The 25762-nt window shown below is 37.9% G+C and overlaps 1 protein-coding gene across 8 annotated transcripts in view; it reads left to right on the forward strand.

Moving 5' to 3' along the window:
- CNOT1 (CCR4-NOT transcription complex subunit 1) overlaps positions 1-25762 on the forward strand; it is a 106878-nt gene that overhangs the window by 41119 nt on the left and 39997 nt on the right. For all 8 annotated transcript variants that reach the window (XR_009049811.1, XR_009049810.1, XM_057713643.1 and 5 more), the window contains exons 3-16: positions 155-262; positions 813-911; positions 1268-1336; positions 1429-1483; positions 1958-2161; positions 3392-3560; positions 4855-4981; positions 5130-5240; positions 10303-10473; positions 10890-11017; positions 12985-13225; positions 16428-16547; positions 17311-17433; positions 17602-17753. Coding sequence is in view for 6 of the 8 variants with exons in the window: in XM_057713643.1 (XP_057569626.1) it covers positions 155-262; positions 813-911; positions 1268-1336; positions 1429-1483; positions 1958-2161; positions 3392-3560; positions 4855-4981; positions 5130-5240; positions 10303-10473; positions 10890-11017; positions 12985-13225; positions 16428-16547; positions 17311-17433; positions 17602-17753 (1877 nt within the window). In the remaining 2 variants the exon portion in view is untranslated. The remainder of the gene's footprint in view (positions 1-154; positions 263-812; positions 912-1267; positions 1337-1428; positions 1484-1957; positions 2162-3391; positions 3561-4854; positions 4982-5129; positions 5241-10302; positions 10474-10889; positions 11018-12984; positions 13226-16427; positions 16548-17310; positions 17434-17601; positions 17754-25762) is intronic.

Raw genomic sequence — 25762 nt, forward strand, 5'->3', positions numbered from 1 at the left:
TTATAAAATATTGGTACCTCCATCTCAATAATTCCTAGAACTCTTGTTCCACAATGAACAATTCATGTAATTTGGGATGTTGTCCTAGAGATGAATTAAGAAAAGAAAATCACTGTTAGTATTGACTACGAACTCATATTTTTGGTGTTTTTAGATTGTGAATCGGCACGGTCCTGAGGCAGACAGGCATTTATTACGCTGCCTATTTTCGCATGTGGATTTCAGTGGCGATGGTAAAAGCAGTGGCAAAGATTTTCATCAGGTATTTGGGGCTTACATAGGATCTCATTGTTCCATGAATTGTGTTTTGGGCATGGTCGTGTAGCAAACAACATATATAAATAGGATCCAGAAATAATCTTAGCTGAATAGCTAAAAGGTAGCGGGACTTTTCCTTTTCTTGTCCTTCTCTTCTGCTGCTTGACTGCAGACTGTTACAGCTACTTAGTTCAGGCTTAGAGAGCTGGGAATCAGACCTGCCTGAAGGAAGCAGGACTGTGGGGAAGTCCTGCTTGCCAAGTAAGTAAAGCAGAGGATCTCTTGTCCTAGGTTGAGTTTCTATGGTTTGATTCTCAGTCTGGGAACAGTTTGTTGTGATATTATTCCTTATTAGTTATCTTGTCAGTGGACTTTTGTAGAGGTTTTGGTTGCTGATAGACTTTGGTAGTTTCAATGGGAATTTTAAAGAGCAGATTTTGATAATGTAGAAACAGTATACAATATCAGGTTACCCTTTAATGTTCTGAGCAATGCTGCTTCTCTTTGTGCAGGAAGATTTAGTGCTAATGAAAATTTGTTTTTTATTTTTAAAGACTCAGTTTCTGATTCAGGAGTGTGCGTCACTGATTACAAAGCCAAACTTTATCTCCACGCTGTCCTATGCCATTGATAATCCATTGCACTATCAGAAGGTTGGTATTCCTTTTATCTTTAGTAGTGCTAACAATGTGATCTCTTATTAGGTTTTCTAAAAAGGCCTTAATCCTTGATCTCATAATACCATATTTTAATTAAAACATTTCAAATACTTTCTTGCGGGGGGGGGGGGTTGTAGCTAAAAGTCAAGGTAGTTTGATAATAATTAGAATCTTAATAAAACCATATCATGTGCAAGCTTAAGCTTGTCAGAATACAATTCCACAGCAGTTGCCAGCAGCACCTCAGAATTGTCACTCCTATGTAGTACCATAATTGGGTGAAAGATGGTTTTATAAACTTTTTGGAAATTGTATGTTCTTATTTTAAAATAAAGTTTGGTTTGTTTCAGAGTTTAAAGCCTGCACCCCACTTATTTGCCCAGCTGAGTAAAGTTCTCAAGTTAAGCAAAGTACAAGAGGTAAGGAAAGAGATTTAAGAAAGAGATGTAGGCAAAATTAGAAATAAAACAATTGTTTTACTCTTTGGTCAATCTAACCCTTCTTCTTTCAGGTAATTTTTGGCCTTGCCCTCTTGAATTCTTCCAGCTCAGATCTCAGAGGTTTTGGTAAGTTCTAAAGATCTTATAGTGAAGTTAGAGTCATTTAACATCCATGGATTTCTGAGTCTTGAGCCTCCATAGTTTAGAGAGTAAGATTATTTTCTTTTGGTCTCTTTTATGTATGTAGGTATATGTATGTATGGTAAAAACACATAAAATTTACCTTCATAACCATTTTCAGGTGTATAATCCAGTAGTGTTAACTTTATTCACACTGTTATGTAATGGATGTCTGAAACTTCTTTGTCTTGCAAAACTGAAACTCTATACCCATCTAAAAATTTTCCATTCCCCAACTCCCCACCAAGCCCCTGGCAATTGGTCTTTTATTTTTATGCCTACCAGCTAGAGCTGTGAAGACATTAGAGGGTGAAAGGTGAGCTAGTGAATGAGAATGATGATCTTCTATATTTTGATGGTATGTGACTTCTTACCAGTTGTGGTACAAAAATAACTTGTGGTTTTTTGTTTACCTTCTAGCTGCCCAGTTTATCAAACAGAAGCTTCCAGATCTTCTGCGTTCTTACATTGACGCAGACGTCAGTGGAAATCAAGAAGGTGGCTTCCAAGATATAGCAATAGAGGTCCTACACCTCCTCCTCTCCCATCTCCTCTTTGGGCAGAAGGGAGCCTTTGGAGTTGGACAGGAACAGATAGACGCTTTTCTAAAGACGCTGCGCAGAGGTAAAAAGGAGTGTCTGTAGCCTACAAAAGATGATACAAAAGATGATTTCTTTGGGTGGACTGTGTGACAAAAGGATTTTAGAATACAAGTGTGAAGACAGTGGTTTACCTTTCTGTTAACTTGGTAATCTTTCAAGTAAGAGAGTCTTTTATAATTTAAAATATGAAAGTGAGCCTCATTATAGAAAAGGTATAAAATGAAGAGCACTTCAGCAACAATCTTGTTATCTAAGTACAGTCTCAGTTCAGACTTGGTATATTTCCACGTGGTCACATTTTTCACTTTTAGGGAGACAGAGATTACGGTATTGTGACATGCTCTTTTTGGTTTGAAATGTTGATCACTTTGGATATACCCACTTTACCTCTTTGGCTGTTGGCATTGTTATGCTAGTATAACTCCTGGTTCTGTTGCCATCCCCCTTCCTCTGATGCTTTTATTTTTTAAAATTTATTTATTCATCTATTTTTATTTATTGCCTGTGTTGTTGCTATGCTCAGGCTTTCTGTAGCTGTGAAGAGCGGGGGCTTCTCTTTGTTGCTGTGTGGTGGCTTTTCTTGTTGTGGCACATGGGCTCTAGGCGCGTGGGCTTCGGTAGTTGTGGCACATGGTCTTAGTTGCTCTGCGGCATGTGCAGTCTTCCCAGACCAGGGTTTGAACCCGTCTCCCCTGCATTGGCAGGTGGTTTCTTAACCACTGTGCTACCAAGGAAGCTCCCCTCTGATCCTTTTAGAGATAGTTTTTAAAAGAAATCTTTGATAGTGGACTAACCACTATCCATTTTCACTATTATTATTGTTTACTTCTTAAGATTTATATAGTTTAAATTGCATTAACTTTCTCAGTAATAGGAAGTTTTTCACTTGTCAGTGAAATAAGGAGACACTGATGTACCAGTTGTCTCTGATGCCTTCCTTGCGTGGGAGTTGATAGTTAGCCCTATTGTGAAATTTTAAAATAATATTTAGGGTGTGAATTGGTCAGTAGATAGTGGGATCCTAATATAAAAAAAATATACTCATGACCATTTTTTGTGACATTAGAACATTCAAATTTTAGAATTGGTGTTGAAGTCATAAGTTGGGCTAGGCTAACTGGATTGGAAAAACTGAATAAACTTTGCTTTGAATATGAACTTGTGAAAGCGCAGGTTTGAGAGGCTTTTAAAGAGTAAAAGAGGATAGTTTTTAATCAATACAGCAGTTATAATTATCTTTTTTCTTCTTCAGATTTTCCCCAGGAACGCTGTCCTGTGGTGCTTGCACCACTTTTATACCCTGAAAAACGGGACATTCTAATGGACAGAATCCTGCCTGATTCCGGAGGGGTAGCTAAAACCATGATGGAGAGCTCTTTGGCTGATTTCATGCAAGAAGTGGGCTATGGCTTTTGTGCAAGGTTGGTAGTGAGACATTTTAAACTTCTGATTACTCTTGTGACAAGCACAATGTAATTCTTTAAAGCAAGTTTCTAAAGATTCCTTAATGTATTTATCTTTGCCTTTCAAGAATTTTGCCTCTAAATTTCATCTTCCAGATATTAGTTTTGGTGGCAATTATAAATGTTCTGGTGGCTAAATTTCTCTCTCTCCATCCCCTCCTAGTTTGTCAAATTTAAGGATCGGAGATTCCTAGCCTAGTTCCCACCGTAGGCATTTTTAGCTTTTGAGAGAGAGAGGGTGTTGAGGCAAGTGTTTATGGAATTGCATCATTTCCCATCTGACGTGTCTAATTTGCTCCTCCCTGCCCCCAGCCTCAATTTCCTCACTGTGCCTTGATTTTCTACAGTCTTCCTTTTCTGTCCTTTCCGTACTCTGCCTCACATATTTTCCTCACTGGCCAGGGGCATCAAAGGAAATTGTATCACCCTAATGGTAGTACTTAGGACTGTGATATAGTGGATTGTTAATATTTTTCTAAGACTGTGTTATTAAAGGCATTAATGTGCTTTTGCTTTGACTTTAAGTGTAACATTTAATGTTTTTAAAACTCACACAAACTACATTTCCACTTATGTTTGAAGGTGTGTTTCTTGTGTGTGTATGTGCCTGGCATAAAACTTTTGTTGATGCAAAGTGAAAAAGGTGACATACATTTTCAAGGCTTTGTACGTATCAGAATAACCCTTGAGTAGCCGTATTTTAAAGAATAACTTAATTTATACTGAAGATTGAGGAGGATGATTTTGTTTCTTTGTGAAAGATATTACTCTTAACTCATATTTCCTTCTTCCATCATTTCAAACTTTTTTTGTTTTCTTAAGTAGGTGGTTTTTACATTTCTAGCTATGTGAAAGTAACAAGAAATGAAACTTATTACTCTCTATGTTAGTAAAACTCTAGCCACTTCACTCAAGAGCTCATTTTTTAAAAATTTATTTATTTATTTGGGTATGTTGAGTCTTAGTTGCGGCATGCAGGATCTTTTGTTGCAGCACATGGGCTCAGTAGTTGTGGTGTCCAGGCTCTCTAGTTATGGCGTGCGGGCTCTAGAGCATGTGGGCTTACTTAGTTGCCCTGCGGCATGTGAGATCTTAGTTCTCTGACCAGGGATCGAACCCACGTCCCCTGCATTGGAAGGCAGATTCTTAACCACTGGATCACCAGAGAAGTCTCAAAAGCTTATTTTATATGAGCATTTCTTAACTGTGGTATTGAGGGTACCACTTTTCTGAAGTTAAATTTCTGTTTCAGTATTGAAGAATGTCGCAATATAATCATGCAGTTTGGTGTTCGGGAGGTCACGGCTGCCCAGGTTGCAAGGGTTTTGGGAATGATGGCTCGAACTCATTCAGGATTAACAGACGGAATTCCTTTACAGGTAAGTGTGGAAATCAACTATTTTACAACGTGAATTAATGTCCTGCCCTGTTTATTTATTAAATTACAGTATGATTGTTCTAGCAACCGGAGCTGAACACATTAAGTGGTTGGCTTTGTTTAATCCAGATTTTATTTTACTTCTGCAGAGTATCTCTGCTCCTGGCAGTGGAATCTGGAGTGATGGAAAAGATAAAAGTGATGGAGCACAGGCGCACACATGGAATGTAGAAGTTTTGATTGATGTTCTCAAAGAACTGGTGAGTTATACATTTATGGTGTTAGTATGGTGTAGTCCAAAGAAGGAAAATTTTAATGAATAAAGTGCCTAGTTGAATGAGAGCTGCAGTGTTTTGTAATTTCTGAACTCATTGGCTTGAAAGTAAAGAAGTGTCTGAGATAATTATGTGCTGGAAATCGTATGCAATCAAACTCTTTGTTCATAATGAATTGTTGCTGTGCAATTCTGAGTAGCACTGCTGAAGTTATTTGGTAGGTTGTTAGTGTGTGGCTTTTTGGGAGGGTTGAATTTGTTGCAAAGTAATGATTGGATGAGGAGTTAGGAGAAAGGAAGTCTTCTGAATGTTTTCTGGAAGGTGCAACAAAAACCTTGCCAACCTTGTCTATGGTGGATAGGGATAATAAAAATCCATACTTTATCTTACTACTTCCACTTCTGGGATATACACAAACTAAATAATTGGCCCCCAGGTAAACAAAGTACCTCCCCTAAAATGTTGAACTGTTAAATAAGACATGAAAAGGTGAAATTTCTAGTTATTAAAAGGGAGTGATGAAATTTAGTCAGTGCAAGAACAGTAGAGTCAAGATCAAGATGTTATGTTTTCAGTCTTGTTCATAAAATGTCAGGGAACAAAATATAACACTAGAGACTATGAATACATACTTACATAGCATTCTTGGTAAGATATCAGGTCATTTGTCTATCCTATTTCTCATCCATGTTTTCTACATTTGTAACTTATAGGTAAAATTGAGTAACAGGGAATCATACTATTCTCTGTATGATCTTAATACTAACATCATTTTTTTTTTTAATAGTAGATGGATTTATGGTGTTCAGACATATTCTTTAGTAATAGAGGGGGGAAAATAACACATGATCATGGTAGAAAACTTAGAAAGTGAAAAGAAAGAAAAGCAAAATAAAACCAGTGTTATCACTTATGGATAACCACTTACTAATTTGTTTTTAACCTGTGGTCGCCTTGCAAAAATGAAAACATGCTTTTCCCTCGGTTTCATCTTTGTACTTTATTGCCCTATTGAAAAACTTTTTCTTTTTCTTTTTTTCTTTTTTTTTTATAGTTGTGGCACATGGGCTTAGTTGCTCCATGGCATGTGGAATCTTCCCAGGGCAGGGCTCGAACCTGTGTCCCCTGCATTGGCAGGTGGATTCTTTACCACTGCACCACCTAGGAAGTCCTCTTTTTTTTTTTTTTTTTTAAATTGCAGACAAGGACAGTATTCCATGTTATTTGAACCTGTATTGTTTTGATTTCAGAGAGTACAAAGGTTGTAAATTGAATGCCTTCACTGTGGATTTGAATAGTTGAATTAGTAGCCTCTTCTTCCTTTCTCTTATCTATTTGAGTACATTTCTGTACATTTTTTGTAGACAGGGAGCAGAGGACAATTTCAGGTACACACTGGGTTAATAATTTGTTTTTCTCATTTACTTTTAAGGATGGGAGGAGGAAACCATAGGGGCACGCCTGTGGACTTACCAAACTTAACTCTCTCTAGGATAATGCTGTTTAACAGGATATTTATGGTTGTGTTCTGTCATAGTCAGTCCTTGAAACAAATTTTAGAAAAAAATGTTACCTCTGAATGCTGTTGTTGCCTTAGAGTGAATACTTCAATAGAGGTTTATTCTTTGTACCATGTGCAGAAGCAAGCATTAAAGTCTTCATGGGTTGAAAGGCGTCACCTTAGAGCAGAACTAAACTGGACATAATGCTTTGGTTGGAGATTTAATTATGAAGTGTGCACAGCCTTTTCTTCTTTCAAGCACATAATCATCATCCATCTTCTTCTTTCTTTCCCTTTTCTTTTTGGCTGCGGCATGCGAGATGTTAGTTCCCCAGGGATCGAACCTGTGCCCTTGTCATTGGGAGCATGGAGTCTTTTTTTTTTTAATAAAACTTTTGTGAAGTTATCTAGTTCATTGCCTAACTTATTAGATACTAATTTTTTTTTCTTTTATTTATTTATTCATTTATTTATTGGCTGTGTTGGGTCTTCGTTGCTGCACACGGGCTTTCTCTAGTTGCGGTGAGCGGGGGCTACTCATTGCCATGGCTTCTCTTGTTGCGGAGCACGGGCTCTAGGTGCATCAGCTTCAGTAGTTGTGGCACACGGGCTCAATAGTTGTAGCACACGGGCTTAGTTGCTCCTCGGCATGTGGGATCTTCCTGGAGCAGGGATCGAACCCGTGTGCCGTGCATCAGCAGGCAGATTCCTAACCACTGCACCATGGAGAGTCTTAACTGCTGGACCGTCAGGGAAGTCCCAAGCACAAAATATTCTTATTGCTTCGTGCAGAGTGTTTGGTAAATTATCTTCTATAAACTTGTTTCCTTTGCTTTATGTTTCTTTAAAGAATCTCATACTGTTTTTATGAATACCTTTTCATAAAACATTAAAAAATTTTTTTTGTATTTTTGTTTTTTATTTTTGGCTGCATAGGGTTTTCGTTGCTACGTGTGGGCTCTCTGTAGTTGTGGTGAGTGGGGGCTGCTCTTCACTGCGGTGCATGGGCTTCTTAGTGCGAGGCTTCTCTTGTTTCGGAGCACAGGATTTAGGTGTACAGGCTTTAGCAGTTGTGGCACGCGGGCTCTAGAGCGCAGGCTCAGTAGTTGTGGTGCACGGGCTTAGTTGCTCCGCAGCATGTGGGCTTTTCCCAGACCAGGGCTTAAACGTGTGTCCCCTGCACTGGCAGGCAGATTCTTAACCACTGTGCCACCAGGAAAGTCCCCATAAAACATTTTTCTTTTTAAAGAAAAGATAATAAATATTTATTATTTATTGATTGATTTTTGGCTGCGTTGGGTCTTCGTTGCTGCACACGGGTTTTCTCTAGTTGTGGCAAGCAGGGGCTGCTCTTTGTTGTGATGTGCAGGCTTCTCATTGTGGTGGCTTCTTGTTTCAGAGTATGGGCTTTAGGTGCATGGACTTCAGTAGTTGTGGAACATGGGCTCAGTAGTTGTGGTGCATGGGCTTAGTTGCTCCTCAGCACGTGGGATCTTCCCAGACCACGGATCGAACCCATGTCCCCTGCATTGGCAAGTGGATTCTTTCTTTTCTTTCTTTTTTTCTTTAAGAGCTTTTATTGAGATACAGTTGACACAATAAACTGCATATATTGAAAGTGTACAGTTTGGTATTTTTTTCTCAATAGTAATGTATATATGGCAATCCCAATCTCCCAGTTCATTCCCCTCCCACCCTCCCCACTTTCCCCACTTGGTGTCCATATGTTTGTTCTCTATATCTGTGTCTCTATTTCTGCCTTGTAGACCCATTGATTTGTACCATTTTTCTATATTCCGCATATATGTGTTAATATACGATATTTGTTTTTCTCTTCCTGACTCACTTCACTCTGTATGACAGTATGTCTCTACAAATGTCCCAGTTTCATTGCTTTTTACAGCTGAGTAATATTCCATTGTATATATGTACCACATCTTCTTCATCTATTGATGGGCATTTAGGTTGCTTCCATGTTCTGGCTATTGTAAGTAGTGCTGCAGTGAACATTGGGGTGCATGTGTCTTTTTGAATTATTGTTTTCTCTGGGTATATGGCCAGTAGTGAGATCACTGGGTCATATGGTAACTCTGTGTTTAGTTTTGCAAGGAACCTCCATACTGTTCTCCATAGTGGCAGTACCAATTTACATTCCCACCAGCAGTGCAAGAGCGTTCCCTTTTCTCCACACCCTCTCCAGCATTTACTGTTTGTAGAGTTTCTGATGATGCCCATTCTAACTGGTGTAAGGTGATACCTCATTGTAGTTTTGATTTGCATTTCTCTAATAATTAGTGATGTTGAGCAGCTTTTCATGTGCCTCTTGGCCATCTGTATGTCTTCTTTCGAGAAATGTCTATTTAGGTCTTCTGCCCATTTTTTGATTGGGTTTTTTTTTTGTTTTTTTTTTTTTTTTAATTTTTTTTTTTTAATTGAGCTGGATGAACTGTTTATATATTTTGGAGATTAATCCTTTGTCTGTTGATTCGTTTGCAAATATTTTCTCCCTTTCTGAGGGTTGTCTTTTCGTCATGCTTATAGTTTCCTTTGCTGTGCAGAAACTTTGAAGTTCATTAGGTCCCACTTATTTATTTTTGTTTTTATTGCCATTACTCTAGGGGGTGGATCAAAAAAGATCTTGCTGTGATTTATGTCGAAGAATGTTCTTCCTCTGTTTTCCTCTAGGGGTTGTATAGTGTCTGGCCTTACATTTAGGTCTTTAATCCATTTTGAGTTTATTTTTGTGTATGGTGTTAGGGAGTGTTCTAATTTCATTTTTTTACATGTTGCTGTCCAGTTTTCCTAGCACCACTTATTGAAGGGGCTGCCTTTTCTCCATTGTATATCCGTGCCTCCTTTGTCATAGATTAGTTGACCATAGCTTATCTCTGGGCTTTCTATCCTGTTCCATTGATCTATATTTCTGTTTTTGTGCCAATACCATATTGTCTTGATTATTGTAGCTTTGTAGTATAGTCTGGCAGGTGGATTCTTAACCACTGCACCACCAGGGACGTCCCCCCATAAAACATTTTTGAATGGAATTTTTAGTCATTTTGACATAAAGAATCTAGACCACTTTTCCTGATGCATACATACATTGGGATGCTTTTAGGGGAGATCTTTAGTTAATTAAGATTGATATTTAGGATAATTGATTTATCTTTGCCACTTTGTTCCAAGGTAGTGGAATCTTACTTTAAAGATGAGGCACTGAGTGAAGCGTTATTTGTTTGCCATATTGTGATGGGAGTTATAATTGGACTAAAGTAGGGGAAGAGAGGGTTCCCCTTTACGTACTCATGTACTCAGAAGTATCTTGTGAACTGAAAGGTTGGAGTAACTTGCTAGTAGAGCCAGTTGATTTTGAATATTAAGAATTTACCTTTCTAAGTCTCTTTGGAAATGCCAGAAAGATTTAGATGATTTTGAGTCCATAATTAGACCATCTTGATTGAACCTCCGATTTAATATGGCATTTTGGATAAAGCAATCAAAATATGTACACTTTTGTTCATCCAAATTTGAATTGCTTTTCTTTTTCAGAACCCGAGTTTGAATTTCAAGGAAGTAACTTACGAACTGGATCATCCTGGATTTCAAATCCGTGACAGTAAAGGACTTCATAATGTAGTGTATGGCATTCAGAGGGGTCTGGGTATGGAAGTGTTCCCTGTAGACCTCATATACAGACCTTGGAAACATGCAGAAGGCCAGGTAAGTGCTGTTTAGCTATAGAAGAGTCACAAAATAATGGCTTATGTAGTGCTGTCTGTCCATTGATTAAAATATTATTTTAAAGTAGAATCTGTTTTGCATTGCTCAGGAAAGCTGAGACTCTCATAAATTTTGAAGGAACATTAGTAGAGTTTAGTACCAGTCAAACTCGGCTGAAGGGTAGCAGTCAAACTGTTTCCCCAATAATTTAATGATATTTGTCTCCAAGGCCACCTCATCATGCACTTTTCATTTGTCTGAATCGTCTGTGGTTTTGAAAGATCAAATAATTAAGATTTTAAAGGGAAATTTCGTTCTGATAGCCCTAAGACTGAGATTAGCCTAGTGAAATGTTTTAAATTTTTAAAACATCCACAGTCATTTATGGTAGTAAGGACTTTTTTCTCTTGTTCCAGCTCTCCTTCATCCAGCATTCCCTTATAAATCCAGAGATCTTCTGTTTTGCTGACTATCCCTGTCATACTGTTGCCACTGATATTCTGAAAGCACCGCCAGAGGATGACAATCGAGAAATTGCCACATGGTAAACACTCATCTAGCTTTTCTTGAAAGGGTCACTTCTGCTCTTTTGAAATGTAAGATTAATAGTGAGCCCACTGTGTAGTTAAAAGGTTTAAATGAAACAGCATTTTTAGTAAACCTACTTATCCTAAATTTTTATAGTAGTGTGTTGTTGGATGAAAATCTGTATTTCGTCCCCTTATCACTAGATATTATCTTTCCTCTTGTAATGTCTGCCATTGTATGTTTTCTGTAACTATCAAATGTTAGAAGAAGGCTTGAAACTTCTCTCTTAGTGTTAAATACATCCTTTTCTTCTCTCTGTAGATTTGCTTGCTTGCTTTCTTTTCTAAGTGGCTCAGAATGGGCAACCCATGAAATTTGAAACTTTAAATTATGTATTTTCTCTGAGTTACAATTCAAAATTTCTGAGAGTGAATCTGACTGGCTTAGCCAGTTTCTCCTGGAACTCAGGTCACTCCCCTCTTGGGATGTGAGATAAGGGTGGTAAAAATATTTCCATCACTGTTATAAACGCTCACGGCTGTAGGAAGGGGACATGAACTGGACTGGTCTCCAAAGACATCTACTTTATAATGTTTCTTCCATTTTTTCCAACCATACTCCCCTGGGACACTTTTCCAACATGAACAGATTGTCCTTTTTTTGGTGGTAGGAGTGCTTTGGTGGGGGAGGGGGGCATGCTTTGGGTGTTAGTTTTAGGGCAGTATAAAGCCCTTTAGGTATTGTCACATCTTATAAAACAAAGAATGGTAAATTTTTCCTGTAAAGGGTTTGACATCTGGTATTGGAGGCCAGGTGGTCTCTGTGGCAACTACTTAACTCTTTAATTGTAGCACAGTATAAATATGGGTGTGGCTTTGTTCCAGCAAAACAGTATTTATAAAGATAGGCAGCCGGTAAGATTTGGCTTGTGAATGTATTTTGCTGATCCCTGTTCTGAAAGATTGACCCCAGCAGTGATTTGTCCTAAAGTGTGTCCTTTCCCCAGGTGCTAGCCAACATTGGATCTGCAGTCTTTTTTTTTTTTTTCTTCTTTCTGTTGTACGGCAGTATTTCTTCATTTTATTTTATTTTAACAGATAAAAGCCTCTTTCCATTTTATAAAACAGATGTGTACCTTTAACAGTTCCTTAATATAGCTGTATATTCAGGTTTCCCTAATTGTCTCAAAAATGCTTCTTAATAGTTTATATCATTGAGAGTCCAAACAAGGTCCACCTAGTTCCTTTTATTCTGTAAGTCTTCCTTTTCCTTCTTCTTTTTTTTTTTTAATATAATTCTTGACCATTGATTTAATGGAGAAATAAGCTCAGTTATCCTGTATTCTACTCTATGATATGAATATCTGTTTCTTCATGGCATTTAATTTGATCTCTATCCCCATAGTTTCCTAACCTTGAGGCTTGATTGAAGTCAATCACATTTAGCTTCTTGGGGCAAGAATAATTCATGGGGGGTGTTGTGCACCGAAGTTTTAAAACTTTGTGTTACCAAAGTAAGTGTTTGGGCTTTTTTTTGGCTTTTTAAAATTGAAGTGTAGTTGATTTATAGTGCTGTGTCAGGCTGTATTTTTATGTAGAATTTTTCTTGTGTATAAATTATGTCTGTGTTTGTATTGGATTTTTTACTGTTTCTGAACTCTGATATTACTTGTTTTTATTTTTCACTCTAATCACAAAAGTTTTTGATGGTAACCCTTTGATAAGGAGTCCATGGTTATGCAAATAGTCAGTCTGTCTGCTCTCCATCACGTGTTCTCTTAATTTGGACTGCCTTTGAAATTAGTTTGAAAGCATACCAGCATTATATATTTGAGATGAACAGCACCAATTTAAATATTTTTCAAATTTTAAAAGATGACAACAACTTGGTTTTATCTCAATAGCTGGTATCACTTATTTGGAAAATGAACTTTGCGTACTTAGATTTTCATTGATAAGAGTATCTTGCTTCCGTTTTTGTTAGGAAGAGCTTGGATTTGATTGAATCTCTGCTGAGGCTTGCAGAGGTAGGGCAATATGAGCAAGTCAAACAACTTTTCAGCTTCCCTATCAAACACTGTCCAGACATGCTGGTATTGGCCTTACTACAAATCAACACCTCCTGGCACACCTTGCGCCACGAACTCATCTCCACTCTGATGCCAATTTTCCTTGGAAACCACCCTAACTCAGCTATAATTTTGCACTATGCGTGGCATGGGCAGGTAAGATATGACTATTTGTCTTAATAATTGACTTAAAAAATTTTTTTTATTGGAGTATAGTTGATATACAATGTTGTATTAATTTCAGGTGTATAACAAAGTGAATCTGTTATACATATGCATAAATCCACTCTTTTTTAGAGTCTTTTCCCATATAGGCCATTACAGAGTATTGAGTAGAGTTCCCTGTGCTATACAGTAGGTCCTTATTAGTTTTATGTTTTACATATAGTAGTGTGTATATGTCAATCCCAATCTTCCAATGTATTCCCCTCACCCCATAACTGACTTTTTTTTTTTGGCTGCACCAGGTATTAGTTGTGGCATGTGGGATCTTTAGTTGTGGCATGCGGGATCTAGTTCCCTGACCAGGGATTGAAACCGGGCCCCCTGCATTGGGAGCACAGTCTTACAACTGGATCACCAAGGAAGTCCTGACATTTCTTTCTTCTTTCTTTCTTTTTTTTAATTTTTTTAATTTTTATTGGAGCATAGTTGCTTTACAACGTTGTTACTTTCTGCTGTGTAGCAAAGTAAATCAGTTACACGTATACATATATCCACTCTTTTTTAGATTTCTTTCCCATTAAGGTCACTACAGAGCATTGAGTAGAGTTTCCTGTGCTATACAGTAGGTTCTCATTAGTTACCTGTTTTGTTTTGTTTTTTTATTTTATTTTGGCCTGCATTGGGTCTTCATTGCTGCGTGCAGGCTTTCTCTGGTTGCAGTGAGCAGGGGGCTCCTCTTCATTGTGGTGCGCAGGCTCCTCATTGTAGTGGCTTCTCTTGTTGCAGAGCATGGGCTCCATGCCCCGGGCTTCAGTAGTTGTGGCACGTGGGTTCAGTAGTTGTGGCTCATGTGCCCTACAGCACAGGTTCAGTAGTTGTGGTGCACGGGCTTAGTTGCTCCGAGGCATGTGGGATCTTCCTGGAGAAGGGATTGAACCCATGTCCCCTGCATTGGCAGGTGGATTCTTAACCTCTGCACTACCTAGGAAGTCCTAGTTATCTGTTTTTATTTTATTTTATTTTATTTTATTTTATTTTATTTTATTTTATTATTTTATTTTATTTTATTTGTTAGCTGTGTTGGGTCTTTGTTGCTGCACATGGGCTTTCTCTAGTTGCAGCGAGCGGGGGCTTCTCTTCATTGTGGTGTGAGGGCTCCTCATTGTGGTGACTTCTCTTGTTGTGGAGCACAGGCTCTGGGTGCGTGGGCTTCAGTAGTTGTGGCTCACGAGCTCTAGAGCTCAGGCTCAATAGTTGTGGTGCATGGGCTTAGTTGCTCTGTGGCATCCCTTCCTGGAGAAGGGATTGAGTCCATGTCCCCTGCATTGGCAGGCAGATTCTTAACCACTGCGCCACCTAGGAAGTCCTCGTTATCTGTTTTATACGTAATAGTCTATATATGTCAATCCCAGTCTCCCAATTCATCCGCCACCCACAACTTCTCCCCCTGGTAACTGCAAGTTTGTTTTCTCTGACTCTATTTCTGCATAATTGACATTCTTTTCATGATCTTCAACTAGAGTTGTTGTCAATCTGGAAATTCTGACACTGAAAAAGTCACACTTCTATAAAACTTATTCTATCTTTTAGCATATGTGGGTATTAAAGTATAAAAGCAAGGAGGCAAGACAGTTAAAAAAAGATCACTATTATGAAAACTCTGTATTGCAGGTGTACCAGTATCCTTTTGATAGCAGTAAAGAGCCTAATCATTTATCATACAACCAGAAGGTTCTCATTTGCCTTAGCAGCAGTAAATGGGAGAAGATCACAAATCAATTTCATTGACATAATTTTGTTTTATCCAAATTCAGCATTTAAATGTTATTTTGGTTTCTTCTGAGAATTTAAGCCCTTGTGCTCCACCCCCCCCTCATGTTTTTTAAGAACTTTTATTGAGATAACAATTGACATATAATAAACTGCATGTATTTGAAGTGTACAATTTGTTATATTTTTTCTATTAGTAATGTATATATGGCAATCCCAATCTTCCAGGTCCCTCCCCTTCCCCGCTTGGTGTCTATATGTTTGTTTACTACATCTGTAGTAAACAAGCATATGGACATAATACATTTCGTAGAATGTATTTGACAAAGAAATACTCTTTCGTCCATTTATCTCTCCCCCCAGTAGCCTACATTTTATATAAAGATATATGTAGAAGCTTTAAGAAAAAGCAGTCATCTTCCCCATTACATCAGGTACCCCTTTGTAAAATAGTCCTGCTGCAGTTTGTTGTAAACAAGTGCTTTTTAAAAAATCAGAGAAGACTTTATAAATGAAAAATATTAATCTTGGTTCCATGCCTTTCAGTCAGACCAACTCCATTTCTAGAGACTCAAATCACAAGATAGACAGACTTAGAGTTCACAAAATGCTTATCAAAGAGTTAAGCACAGTTTGCAGTCTAGACATTCTTAGGCTTTTCTCACCACATCTGTGAGGTAGAAAGGGCAGAGTGAAAGGACTTGCATCTCCACTCCTGGTTAGATACTTGTTTCACTTGGACTCTCTGTCAGTCTAAGACAGTTACTGGGAAGTGATTTAGGCAGTGATAGTAATTGCCTTGCTGTTGCTTCTGTGAGAAACATTCTCTAAATTACCATTCAACTGCAAGCCTTTAGATCAGTCTTCAAAGACAGGCTGTTTTCTGCCAAAAAAAAAAAAAAGAAAAAAAAAAGAAATTGAATAATTACAAAAAATGAGCATAATTATTTGTGAAAATAACTAGATTTAGGATGTACAAACTCTAGCCCCAGAAATACTGATAAAATACTACCCTTTGCAACATGAGAGATGATTACTTTAAACTGTTCTGTTTTTATAGGCCAGTAATATGTCATTTAAGGGATCATATAAACTTCATGCATCCTCATTTTCTCATCATATTTGGCTTTTAAAATGTATAGGCAGACTTTTATAGAACAGGTAAATTTGTCGTATGTGACTATATGACCCAAGGGTTTTGGGGTAGGCTTCATTTGGAAGATGTGGAAATAACTGCTTTTCCACACACAAAAAAAGTGACTGTAATCAGTCCATGAGGCTTGACCTTTGTTGTCTGCACTGAGACACCTCAGTTTTACATAAATACAAGTAAAATCAGCATTTGCAACAGCCTATCAAGATGGTTAGTACTGGTGTTGTAGTTAGTAGTATTGCTATTTAACCCTCCTTTTCCTTTTCTCAGGGACAGTCTCCCTCAATCCGCCAACTTATCATGCATGCAATGGCAGAATGGTACATGAGAGGGGAGCAGTATGACCAGGCCAAATTGTCTCGAATACTTGATGTGGCCCAGGACTTGAAGGTGAGCTTGGAGGGACAGATTAACACTATTTATTAATGGTAAAAAAATTTAAAAAAAATAATAAACAAATAAAATGATTGTGTAACATAGATGCCTTAGGAATAATTCACATGTAACTAACTCTTAGCTAGAATGGTTGAGATTTAGTTTTCCTTGTACGTAGAAAGAGATTGGAAGAAGAGTGGTTTTAGAAATGTAAAAATGTTTTCATTTACATTTCATGGAATTTTGTTTCATCTTCTGTGATATTTTTAAGGCTGTTTTAAAGCAAGTGATAATTGACCTCAGATGTAATCTGTGAGAGAACAGTTTTAGGAGAAACTGGTTGGCTTTCAACCCTTTGCAGATTTCATTAGCATCAACAGGGTCTTTTGACAAATAGTCGATTCTTGATGTCTTTGATCACTAGATACATAGTACTGGTGTTGTAGTTGTTAGAGTAAGCCTGAGTTTAGATTTTTAAAAATGGTTAAGGGTAATTTTTCATGCTTTGTGTTTTGCTTTGCTTTAGGTTCAGTTATTTGAAAAAACACAGGGCAAAGTTTATTTTGAAGGTGAAGTCATGTGTTTGTCTTTGAAATGTGATCTTATTTTAAGTAGGGACAAGTTGATTTCTACTAAGGCTGTTTAAAAAATTACGACTAAGAAAATATTAGCAATATGTTTTATTTAGACTTGTGAAAATAGAAAATGGAGACAGTATTTGGACAGAAAAGTCACTCAATTGCTTGACTTGTAGTTTCTGATATTTTTTTTTCTTTAGGCCTTGTCAATGCTGCTAAATGGTACTCCATTTGCCTTTGTTATTGACCTTGCTGCACTTGCTTCACGTCGTGAATACCTCAAACTTGACAAGTGGCTCACAGATAAAATTCGAGAGCATGGAGTAAGCAGAATTTGTCTGTTTATTACTGCTTTTAATTTTTGATGGTCAAGATAGCTGAAGAAAATGGCAATGAAGATATATTCTGGATTTTAGTCGTAGTGCTTAGTCTTTATCTGAAAGCAATTAGTGATGAATTTCAAGTACACTGAGAGACTTTCTCTTTTTCAGGAGCCTTTTATCCAGGCTTGTATGACTTTTTTAAAAAGACGGTGTCCTTCTATTTTGGGTGGACTTGCCCCAGAGAAAGATCAGCCCAAAAGTGCTCAGCTTCCTCCAGAAACTCTGGCAACAATGTTGGCCTGTTTACAAGCTTGTGCAGGGTAAGAAGAGCATGCTTGAAAATGACTATTTAATATTGGAATTGGATTGTATGGATAATTGTTGATTTGAGGGAGAGGGATTGGATAATTAAAAGTGACAGCATCTAAGGTAATCCAGTGGGTTTTTTAAAAAAATTAATTAATTAATCTATTGGTTGTGTTGGGTCTTCGTTGATGCACACGGGCTCTCTCTAGGCTACTCTTCATTGTGGTGCATGGGCTCCTCATTGCCATGGCTTCTCTTGTTGCAGAGCACAGGCTCTAGGCCTGTGGGCTTCAGTAGTTGCGGCACACGGGCTCAATAGTTGTGACTCACGGGCTTAGTTGCTTCTCGGCATGTAGGATCTTCCTGGAGCAGGGATCAAACCCGTGTCCCCTGCGTTGGCAGGTGGATTCTTAACCGCTGCACCACCTAGGAAGCCCAGTCCAGTGGTTTTTAAGTTCAAAGTACTATACTACTTAAAATATATATGAGATCTGTTTGAGTCAGTTTTTTTGTATGTGGTATGAGGTAGGGTCCAAAATGCATAGTTTTGTATGTGAATATTCATTTGTCCCAACACAATTTATTGAGGAGACTGGTCTTTCCCTTTGGAATCGTCTTGTAAAAAGTTGCACATAATACATGAGTTTATTTCTGGGCTTTAATTTTATTCAGCTGATCTATATATGTCTGTCCGTTTGCCAGTACCACACTGTCTTGGTTACTATTGCTTTTTAGTTTTAGAATCAGGAAATATGAGTTCTCCAACTTTGCTCTACTTTTTCAAGATTGTTTTGGTCATTCTGGGTCCCTTGAATTTTCATAAGAATTTTAGGGTCACCTTATCAATTTCTGCAAAGAAATTGCATAGCCCAGTTGGATTTTGATAAGGATTATGTCGAATCTTTAGATCATTTTGGGGAATAGTGCCATCTTAACATTGTCTTCCAGTTCATGAATCTGGGATATTTACTCATTTCTTTAGGTCTCTAATTTCTTTCAGTTATGTTTGCACTTCTTTTGTTATGCTTATCGTTAGGTATTTTATACAAATCACGAACCTCAAGTCTAAAGTTGAATAGAAGTGGTGAGAGCAGACAGCCTTGTCCTGTTCCTGATTTAGGAAGAAAGTATCTACTCTTTCACCATTAACTATAATGTTAGCTGTGGGTTTTTTATAGTTATATTTCACATTGAGGGGGGTTTCCTTACCTCCTAGTTTATTTGGATGTGTGTGTGTGTGTGTGTGTTTTGTTTTGTTTTTGGCTGTGCTGCGAGGCTCGCAGGATCCTAGATCCCTGACCAGGGATGCAACCTGCACCCCCTGCAGTGGAAGCACAGAGTCTTAACCACTGGACTGCCCAGGAAGTCCTTGTTTGGTGTTTTTTCATTAAAGCATTTTGTGAAATGTTTCTGTCTGCATCTATTGAGATGATCATGTGGTCTTTGTTTTTTTATTCTGTTGATGTGATATATTATGTTAATTGATTTTCTGGATGTTAAAAAACCTTGCCTTCCTGGGGTGAATCTCACTTGGTCTTTGTATACACTTCCCTTTTTATATGCTGCTGAATTTAGTTTGCTAGTATTTGGTCACCATTTTCCAAAGGGATATTGTTCTCTAGGTTTCTTGTGTTGTCTGACTAGTTTTGGGGGATATCAGGATAATATTGGCTTCTTGTAATGAGTTGATAAGTGTCCTCTCTGTGGGACGGTTTGGTGTTCTTTAAATGTTCCATAGAATTCAGTGAAGCCCTCTGGTCTTGGGCTTTTTCTTGTGGGTATTGATTACTAATTCAATACCTCTACTTGTTATAGCTATGTTTGGATTTTCTGTTTCTTCTTCAGTTAGATTCAGTAGTTTGTATCTTTCTAGGAACTTGTCTATTTCATCTAGCTTATCTGATTTGTTAGCATACAATTGTTTTATGCTATAGCCTATAATCTTTCTTGGTTCTGTAATGTTGGTAATGATGTCCTCGCTTTCAATTTCTGGTTTTAGTAATTTGAGTCCTCTCTTGTGTGTGCCCCTGTTTTGTAGTTGTGTAGGTGTAACTAAATAAACGTCAATTTTGTTGAGCTTTTCAAAGAAGCAACTTTTGGCTTTGTTTTTCCCTGTTGTTTTTCTATTCTCCATTTTGTTTATTTCAGCTCTAAACTTTATTATTTTCCTTCCTTCTGTTTATTTTCGGTTTAGTTTTAACTTTTAAAAAATTTATTAATTGGAAGGTTAGGTTTTTTATGCTCACATCTCTGTCATGTTACATAATTATCATGTATGTTTTGTGGTGAGAACAATTAAGATCTAGTCTGTCAGCAACTTTGAAGTTTATAATATAATATTGTTGACTCTCTCCATTTTTAAAAGCGGTGTATGCAACCCTCCAGCTATATTTTTGAATTATCTATTTCTCCTTTTAATTCTCCCTTCATATGTTTTGGGACTCTGTTTTTAAGTGTGTATATGTTTATAATTCTTATGTCTTTCTTTTGGATTGGCCTTTTTATTATTATAAAATGTCTTTGTTTCTTAGTTTTTTTCTTAAAGGCTATCTTGTTTGAAATTAGTATAGCCATTGTAGTTCTCTCTTGGTTAATGTTTGCAAGGCATACCTTTTTTCATCTTTTACTTTCAAGCTATATGTGTTTTTTAAAATCTAAAAGTGTCTCTTTTAAATATATAATTGAATTATTTTTAAAAAATCCATTTTGACCATTCCTGCCTTTTAATTGGAGTATTTAATCTGTTTACATTTAACATAATAACTGCTAAGATAGGATTTATCCATACTCTTGCTGTTAGTTTTCCTGTATGCTTATGTCTGTTTTGCATCTCCATTCCTTCATTACTGCCTCCTTTAGTGTTTTTTTTTTTTTTTTGGCTCTTCATTGGAATATAATTGCTTTACACTCTTGTACCAGTTTTTGAGGTACACCAAAGTCAGTCAGCTGTATTTATACACATATCCCCATATTTCCTCCCTCCCGCGACTCCCCCCACCCTCCCTGTCCCCGGCCCTCTAAGACATCACCCATCATCTAGTTGATCTCCCTTTGTTATACAGCAACTTCCCACTGGCTATCTGTTTTACAGTTGGTAGTATATATATGTCTATGCTACTCTCTCACTTCGTCCCAGCTTCCCCTTTGCCCCCCCCCCCCCCCCGCCCCCCCTTGTGTCCTCCAGTCCATTCTCTGCATCTGCATCCTTGTCTTGTCACTGGGTTCATCAGTACCTTTTTTTTTTTTTTTTAAAGATTCTGTATATATGAGTTAGCATACAATATTTGTTTTTCTCTTTTTGGCTTACTTCACTCTGTATGACAGACTCTAGGTCTATCCACCTCATTACATATAGCTCCATTTCATTCCTTTTTATAGCTGAGTAATATTCCATTGTATATATATGCCACATCTTCTTTATCCATTCATTTGTTGATGGGCATTTAGGTTGCTTCCATGTCCTGGCTACTGTAAATAGTGTTGCAGTAAACATTATGGTACATGTTTCTTTTTGGATTATGGTTTTCTCTGAGTATATGCCCAGTAGTGGGATTACTGGATCATATGGTAGTTCTGTTTTTAGTTTTTTAAGGAACCTCCAAACTGTTTTCCATAGTGGCTGTACCAACTTACATTCCCACCAACAGTGCCGGAGAGTTCCCTTTTCTCCACACCCTCTCCAACATTTATGGTTTCTAGATTTTTTGATGATGACCATTCTGACTGGCGTGAGGTGATACCTCATTGTGGCTTTGACTTGCATTTCTCTGATGATGAGTGATGTTGAGCATCTTTTCATGTGTTTGTTGGCCATCTGTATGTCTTCTTTGGAGAAATGTCTATTTAGGTCTTCTGCCCATTTGTGGATTGGGTTATTTGCTCTTTTGGTATTAAGCTGCATGAGCTGCTTGTATATTCTGGAGGTTAATCCTTTGTCCGTTGCTTTGTTGGCAAGTATTTTCTCCCATTCTGAGGGTTGTCTTCTTGTCTTGTTTACGGTTTCTTTTGCACCTCCTTTAGTATTAAATGGATGCTTTCTAGTGTATCATCTTAATTTCCTTGCTGTTACTTTGACATGTTTTTGAGTTGTTTTTTCCCACTTGGGTATTAAAATTAACATTTTTAACTCAAAATATATCTAGTTCCAGTTAATACCAACTGAATTTCAATAAGATGCAAAAATTTCCTCTAAATAGTTCTGTTTCCTTCCTCCTTCATTGTGCTGCTGTTGTCACATGGCACTTTTATACATTGTTTGCCCATCAAAAGATTTGATGTTATTTTTTATGTAATTATGGTCCTTTAAGCCAAGTAGGAGATAAAAAGATTATAAGCAAAAAATACAATCATACTGTGTTTTATATTTACCTGTATCCCTTTACTGGTGCTCTGGTTTTTCATGTGGATTCAAGTTATTGTGTATTGTCTTCATTTCAGCCCAAAGGGTTTCTATTATTTCTTATTTAGGGCAGGTCTGTTAGCAATGAATTCCCGCAGTTTTTGTTTATTTGAGAATATCTTAATTTTTCCTTTATATTTGAAGGATAGTTTTGTCAACTTAAGGATTTCTGATTGACATTGCTTTTTCTTCAACACCTTGAATATGCCGTCCCATTACTTTCTGGCTTCCATAGCTACTAATTTTTTTCAAGGCTCCCTTGTATCTGATAAGGTGCCCCTCTTGCTGCTGCTAAGATTTTTTTCTTTCAACAGCTTGATTATGTTGTTTGTAGGCATGGGTTTCTTTGAACTTATATTACTTGGAATTTGTTGAGCTTCTTGGATGTGTAAATAATAGTTTTCACCAAATTCAGAAAGTTATCAGCCATTATATCAACAAATACTCTTTCTGCTCCTTCCTATCGCCTCTCATTATGCATTGTTGGTACCTTTGGTAGTGTTGCACATGTCTCAGTCTGTGTTTTTTCCCCTTTCAGTTTTTCAGGTTGGATAATCTTTACTGAAACTATCTTCAAGTTCTTGGATTCTTTTTACCTGCTTGAATCAGCTGTTGGGAACCTATAATGAAGTTTTCATTTCAATTATTATACTCCTTTCTTCTTTTTAAATTTGTATGCTGTGTTTTGTGAGACATCTTTTTCAAACTTCCCTGTAGTTCTTTTTGAGATTTTTTTTCTTTATTTCTTTGAACATAGTTAAAATAGCTGATTTAAAGTCTTTGGTTAAATCTAACATCTGTTCTTCCTGAGGGACAGTCCCTTCCTTCCTTTCCATACCATCCATTCTGAATGGTTTTGTCTCAGGAGACAAGGGAAGCCTTTCTCTCTCTCTCTTTCTCTCTCTCATTTTTTGGCTCTGTTGGGTCTTCGTTGCTGCATGTGGGTTTTCTCTAGTTGTGGCAAACGGGGGCTACTCTTCGTTGTGGTGAGCGGGCTTCTCATTGCAGTGGCTTCTCGTGGAGCACAGGCTCTAGGCACGTGGCTTCAGTAGTTGTGGCATACGGGCTCAATAGTTGTGGCTCGCAGGCTCTAGAGCGCAGGCTCAGTAGTTGTGACACACAGGCTTAGTTGCTCTGAGGCATGTGGGATCTTCCCGGACCAGGGCTCGAACCCATGTCCCCTGCATTGGGAGGCGGATTCTTAACCACTGCACCACCACAGAAGTCCGACAATTTCTCTTGATAGCATTTTATTCCTAAGTATGGGCCATGCTTTCTTCATGTGTGTGTGTGTGTGTGTGTGTGTTGCATGTCTTATTTATAGTTGAAAACTGCAAAGTTTAAATAATGTGGAAATTCTTGAAATCACATTTTACCCCCGTACAAGCATTTTTTGTTTTGTCACTGCTGTTTTCCGAACACGCTCAATAATGTCTGTATTCTTTGTTGTCTTTGGTCGTGAAATCTCTGTTTGGGTGAGCCTTGTGGTCAGCTGAGATGGGAGGTTTCCTTAAAAGTCTGGACTCAATAAGCTACTCTTTACCCCGTGATTCTGTGTGCGTGTTCAGGCACATCTTTAACACTAAACCAGTCTTTTGACAACACTTTAATGTCCACTTGCTTCTTAGGCAGGGCCTGAAGGTTGGTTTGAGGTGGGAACTTGGGCCTTCTTAGGTCTTTCCTGGAAATGGCACAGTTTTAGCTTTTAGCACAGCTCTGCACACACCTCAGGCCTTCTAGATTCCTAGAAGAATGTGGGAGTTTTTCAAAGCTCCACCTATGGGATCCTCATTTCCTAAGTTTTCATTTTAAACTTTTTGGTTAGTCTGTTGTTTGCTCAAAAACTGTTGTCTTCTACCTCAGGTAGCCAGGAAGTTAAAACAATTACTGTTAAAATGTTTTCTGTAAATACCACATGAGGAAAAGGCTGTTTGCCCTGGATCAGTTCTTAGGTCCAATAAAGACAACCTGGCCATTGTGCTATCACAGGGAATCCTCAGATAGTTGAAATAATGACATTTCTCTGAGAATGAAGCTTTGAAGATGTTTCATCCCAGTTCTGAGCCCTCTCATCTGGTGGCTGTCAGGCTGCTGGTTTTCACTGTGATTGTGTGTTTTCAATTCTGAGGGGATTATAGGAGTAGGGCAAATGAAGATGCCATAAAGCTTGCTGTTGTTACCAAGATCTAATCATCTTTCTGGAATAAAAATTACCTTCATTGTTTTCTTGCTGTTGTTGTTTTCTTTCTTTTTGTCCATGTCATGTGGCTTGTGGAATCTTAGTTCCCCGTCCAGGCATTGAACCTGGGCCTGGTCAGTGAAAGAGCTGAGTCCTAACCACTGGACTGCCAGGAAATTCCCTCCCTTGATTGTCGTAAAGCCTTTTGGTTAATTTCTGGAGTTCTGAAAAAGTTGGTTCCTATAGTATTTTTTTGCCAGTGTAAGTTCTGAAGCATAATAAAATGAACACCTGTGATTCTCCGTGCAACTTAAATGATAACATGATCAGTACTTTTGACGTTACCTTTGTCTTCCAATCATGTTTCCTTAACTCTCCCACATAGAGCTTGAGTTTTATTTTGCTCTTCCTTGCTTTAAAATTTTCCTCATGTATATCTCTAAACCTGGTTCCTAACCAGGGATGATTTTGCTTCCTTAAAGTCATTTGACATTGTTTTTGATTTTCATAATTGGAGAAAAGTGTGCTGCTATCTAGTGTGTAAAGCCCAGGGATGCTGTTAAATATCTTACAAAGCATAGGAGAGCCTCCCACAACAAAGAATTATACAGTCCAGAGTGCTAGTAGTGCAACAGTTAAGAAACCCTGCTATGTAAGTTCTAAGTGTTCTAAAATTAAATTTTAAAATTTGGCCCCTCACTTTTATACATTTTAATCCACCTGGAATTGAATATTCTCTTGGAAATTTAAGTGCATATTAAAATTGGATAAAATATATTGGATTGTGTGTAGGGAGATAGTTTACCTAACTCCCAGTTTCAGTTTCTTTTGTTGGTTTATTAGAAATACATCTCTTGGGCTTCCCTGGTGGTGCAGCGGTTAAGAATCCACCTGCCACTGCAGGGGACACGGGTTCGATCCCTGGGCCAAGAAGATCCCACATGCCTCAGAGCAGCTAAGCCCGTGTGCCACAACTACTGATTCTGCGCTTTAGAGCCCATGAGCCGCAACTACTGAAGCCTTCTTGCCTAGAGCCCATGCCTGGCAACAAGGAAAGCCACTGCAGTAGGAGGCCCACTCACCGCAATAGAGTGGCCCCTGTTCTCTGCAACTACAGAAAGCCTGTGTGCAGCAACGAAGACCTGATGCAGCCAATAAATAAAAATAAATTAAAAAATTATATATATATAAAATGTATAAAAGAAATACCTGTCTTGAAGAATTTAATGAAATAATTCATGTAAAGTATTCATAGTCTGTACCATTAAAAGCAAATAAATGCCAAAGAGGGAAAGTTCTTTCAAAAATAAATACAGGGACTTCCCTGGTTGGCGCAGTGGTTAAGAATCCGCCTGCCAATGCAGGACACACGGGTTCGATCCCTGGTCCGGGAAGATCCCTTGAAAGAAAAAAATAAATAAATACAGAAGTAACTGCGACCGAGT

This window comes from Hippopotamus amphibius, chromosome 16, assembly GCF_030028045.1.
Source record: "Hippopotamus amphibius kiboko isolate mHipAmp2 chromosome 16, mHipAmp2.hap2, whole genome shotgun sequence".
In the NCBI taxonomy this organism is placed as follows: Eukaryota; Metazoa; Chordata; class Mammalia; order Artiodactyla; family Hippopotamidae; genus Hippopotamus; species Hippopotamus amphibius.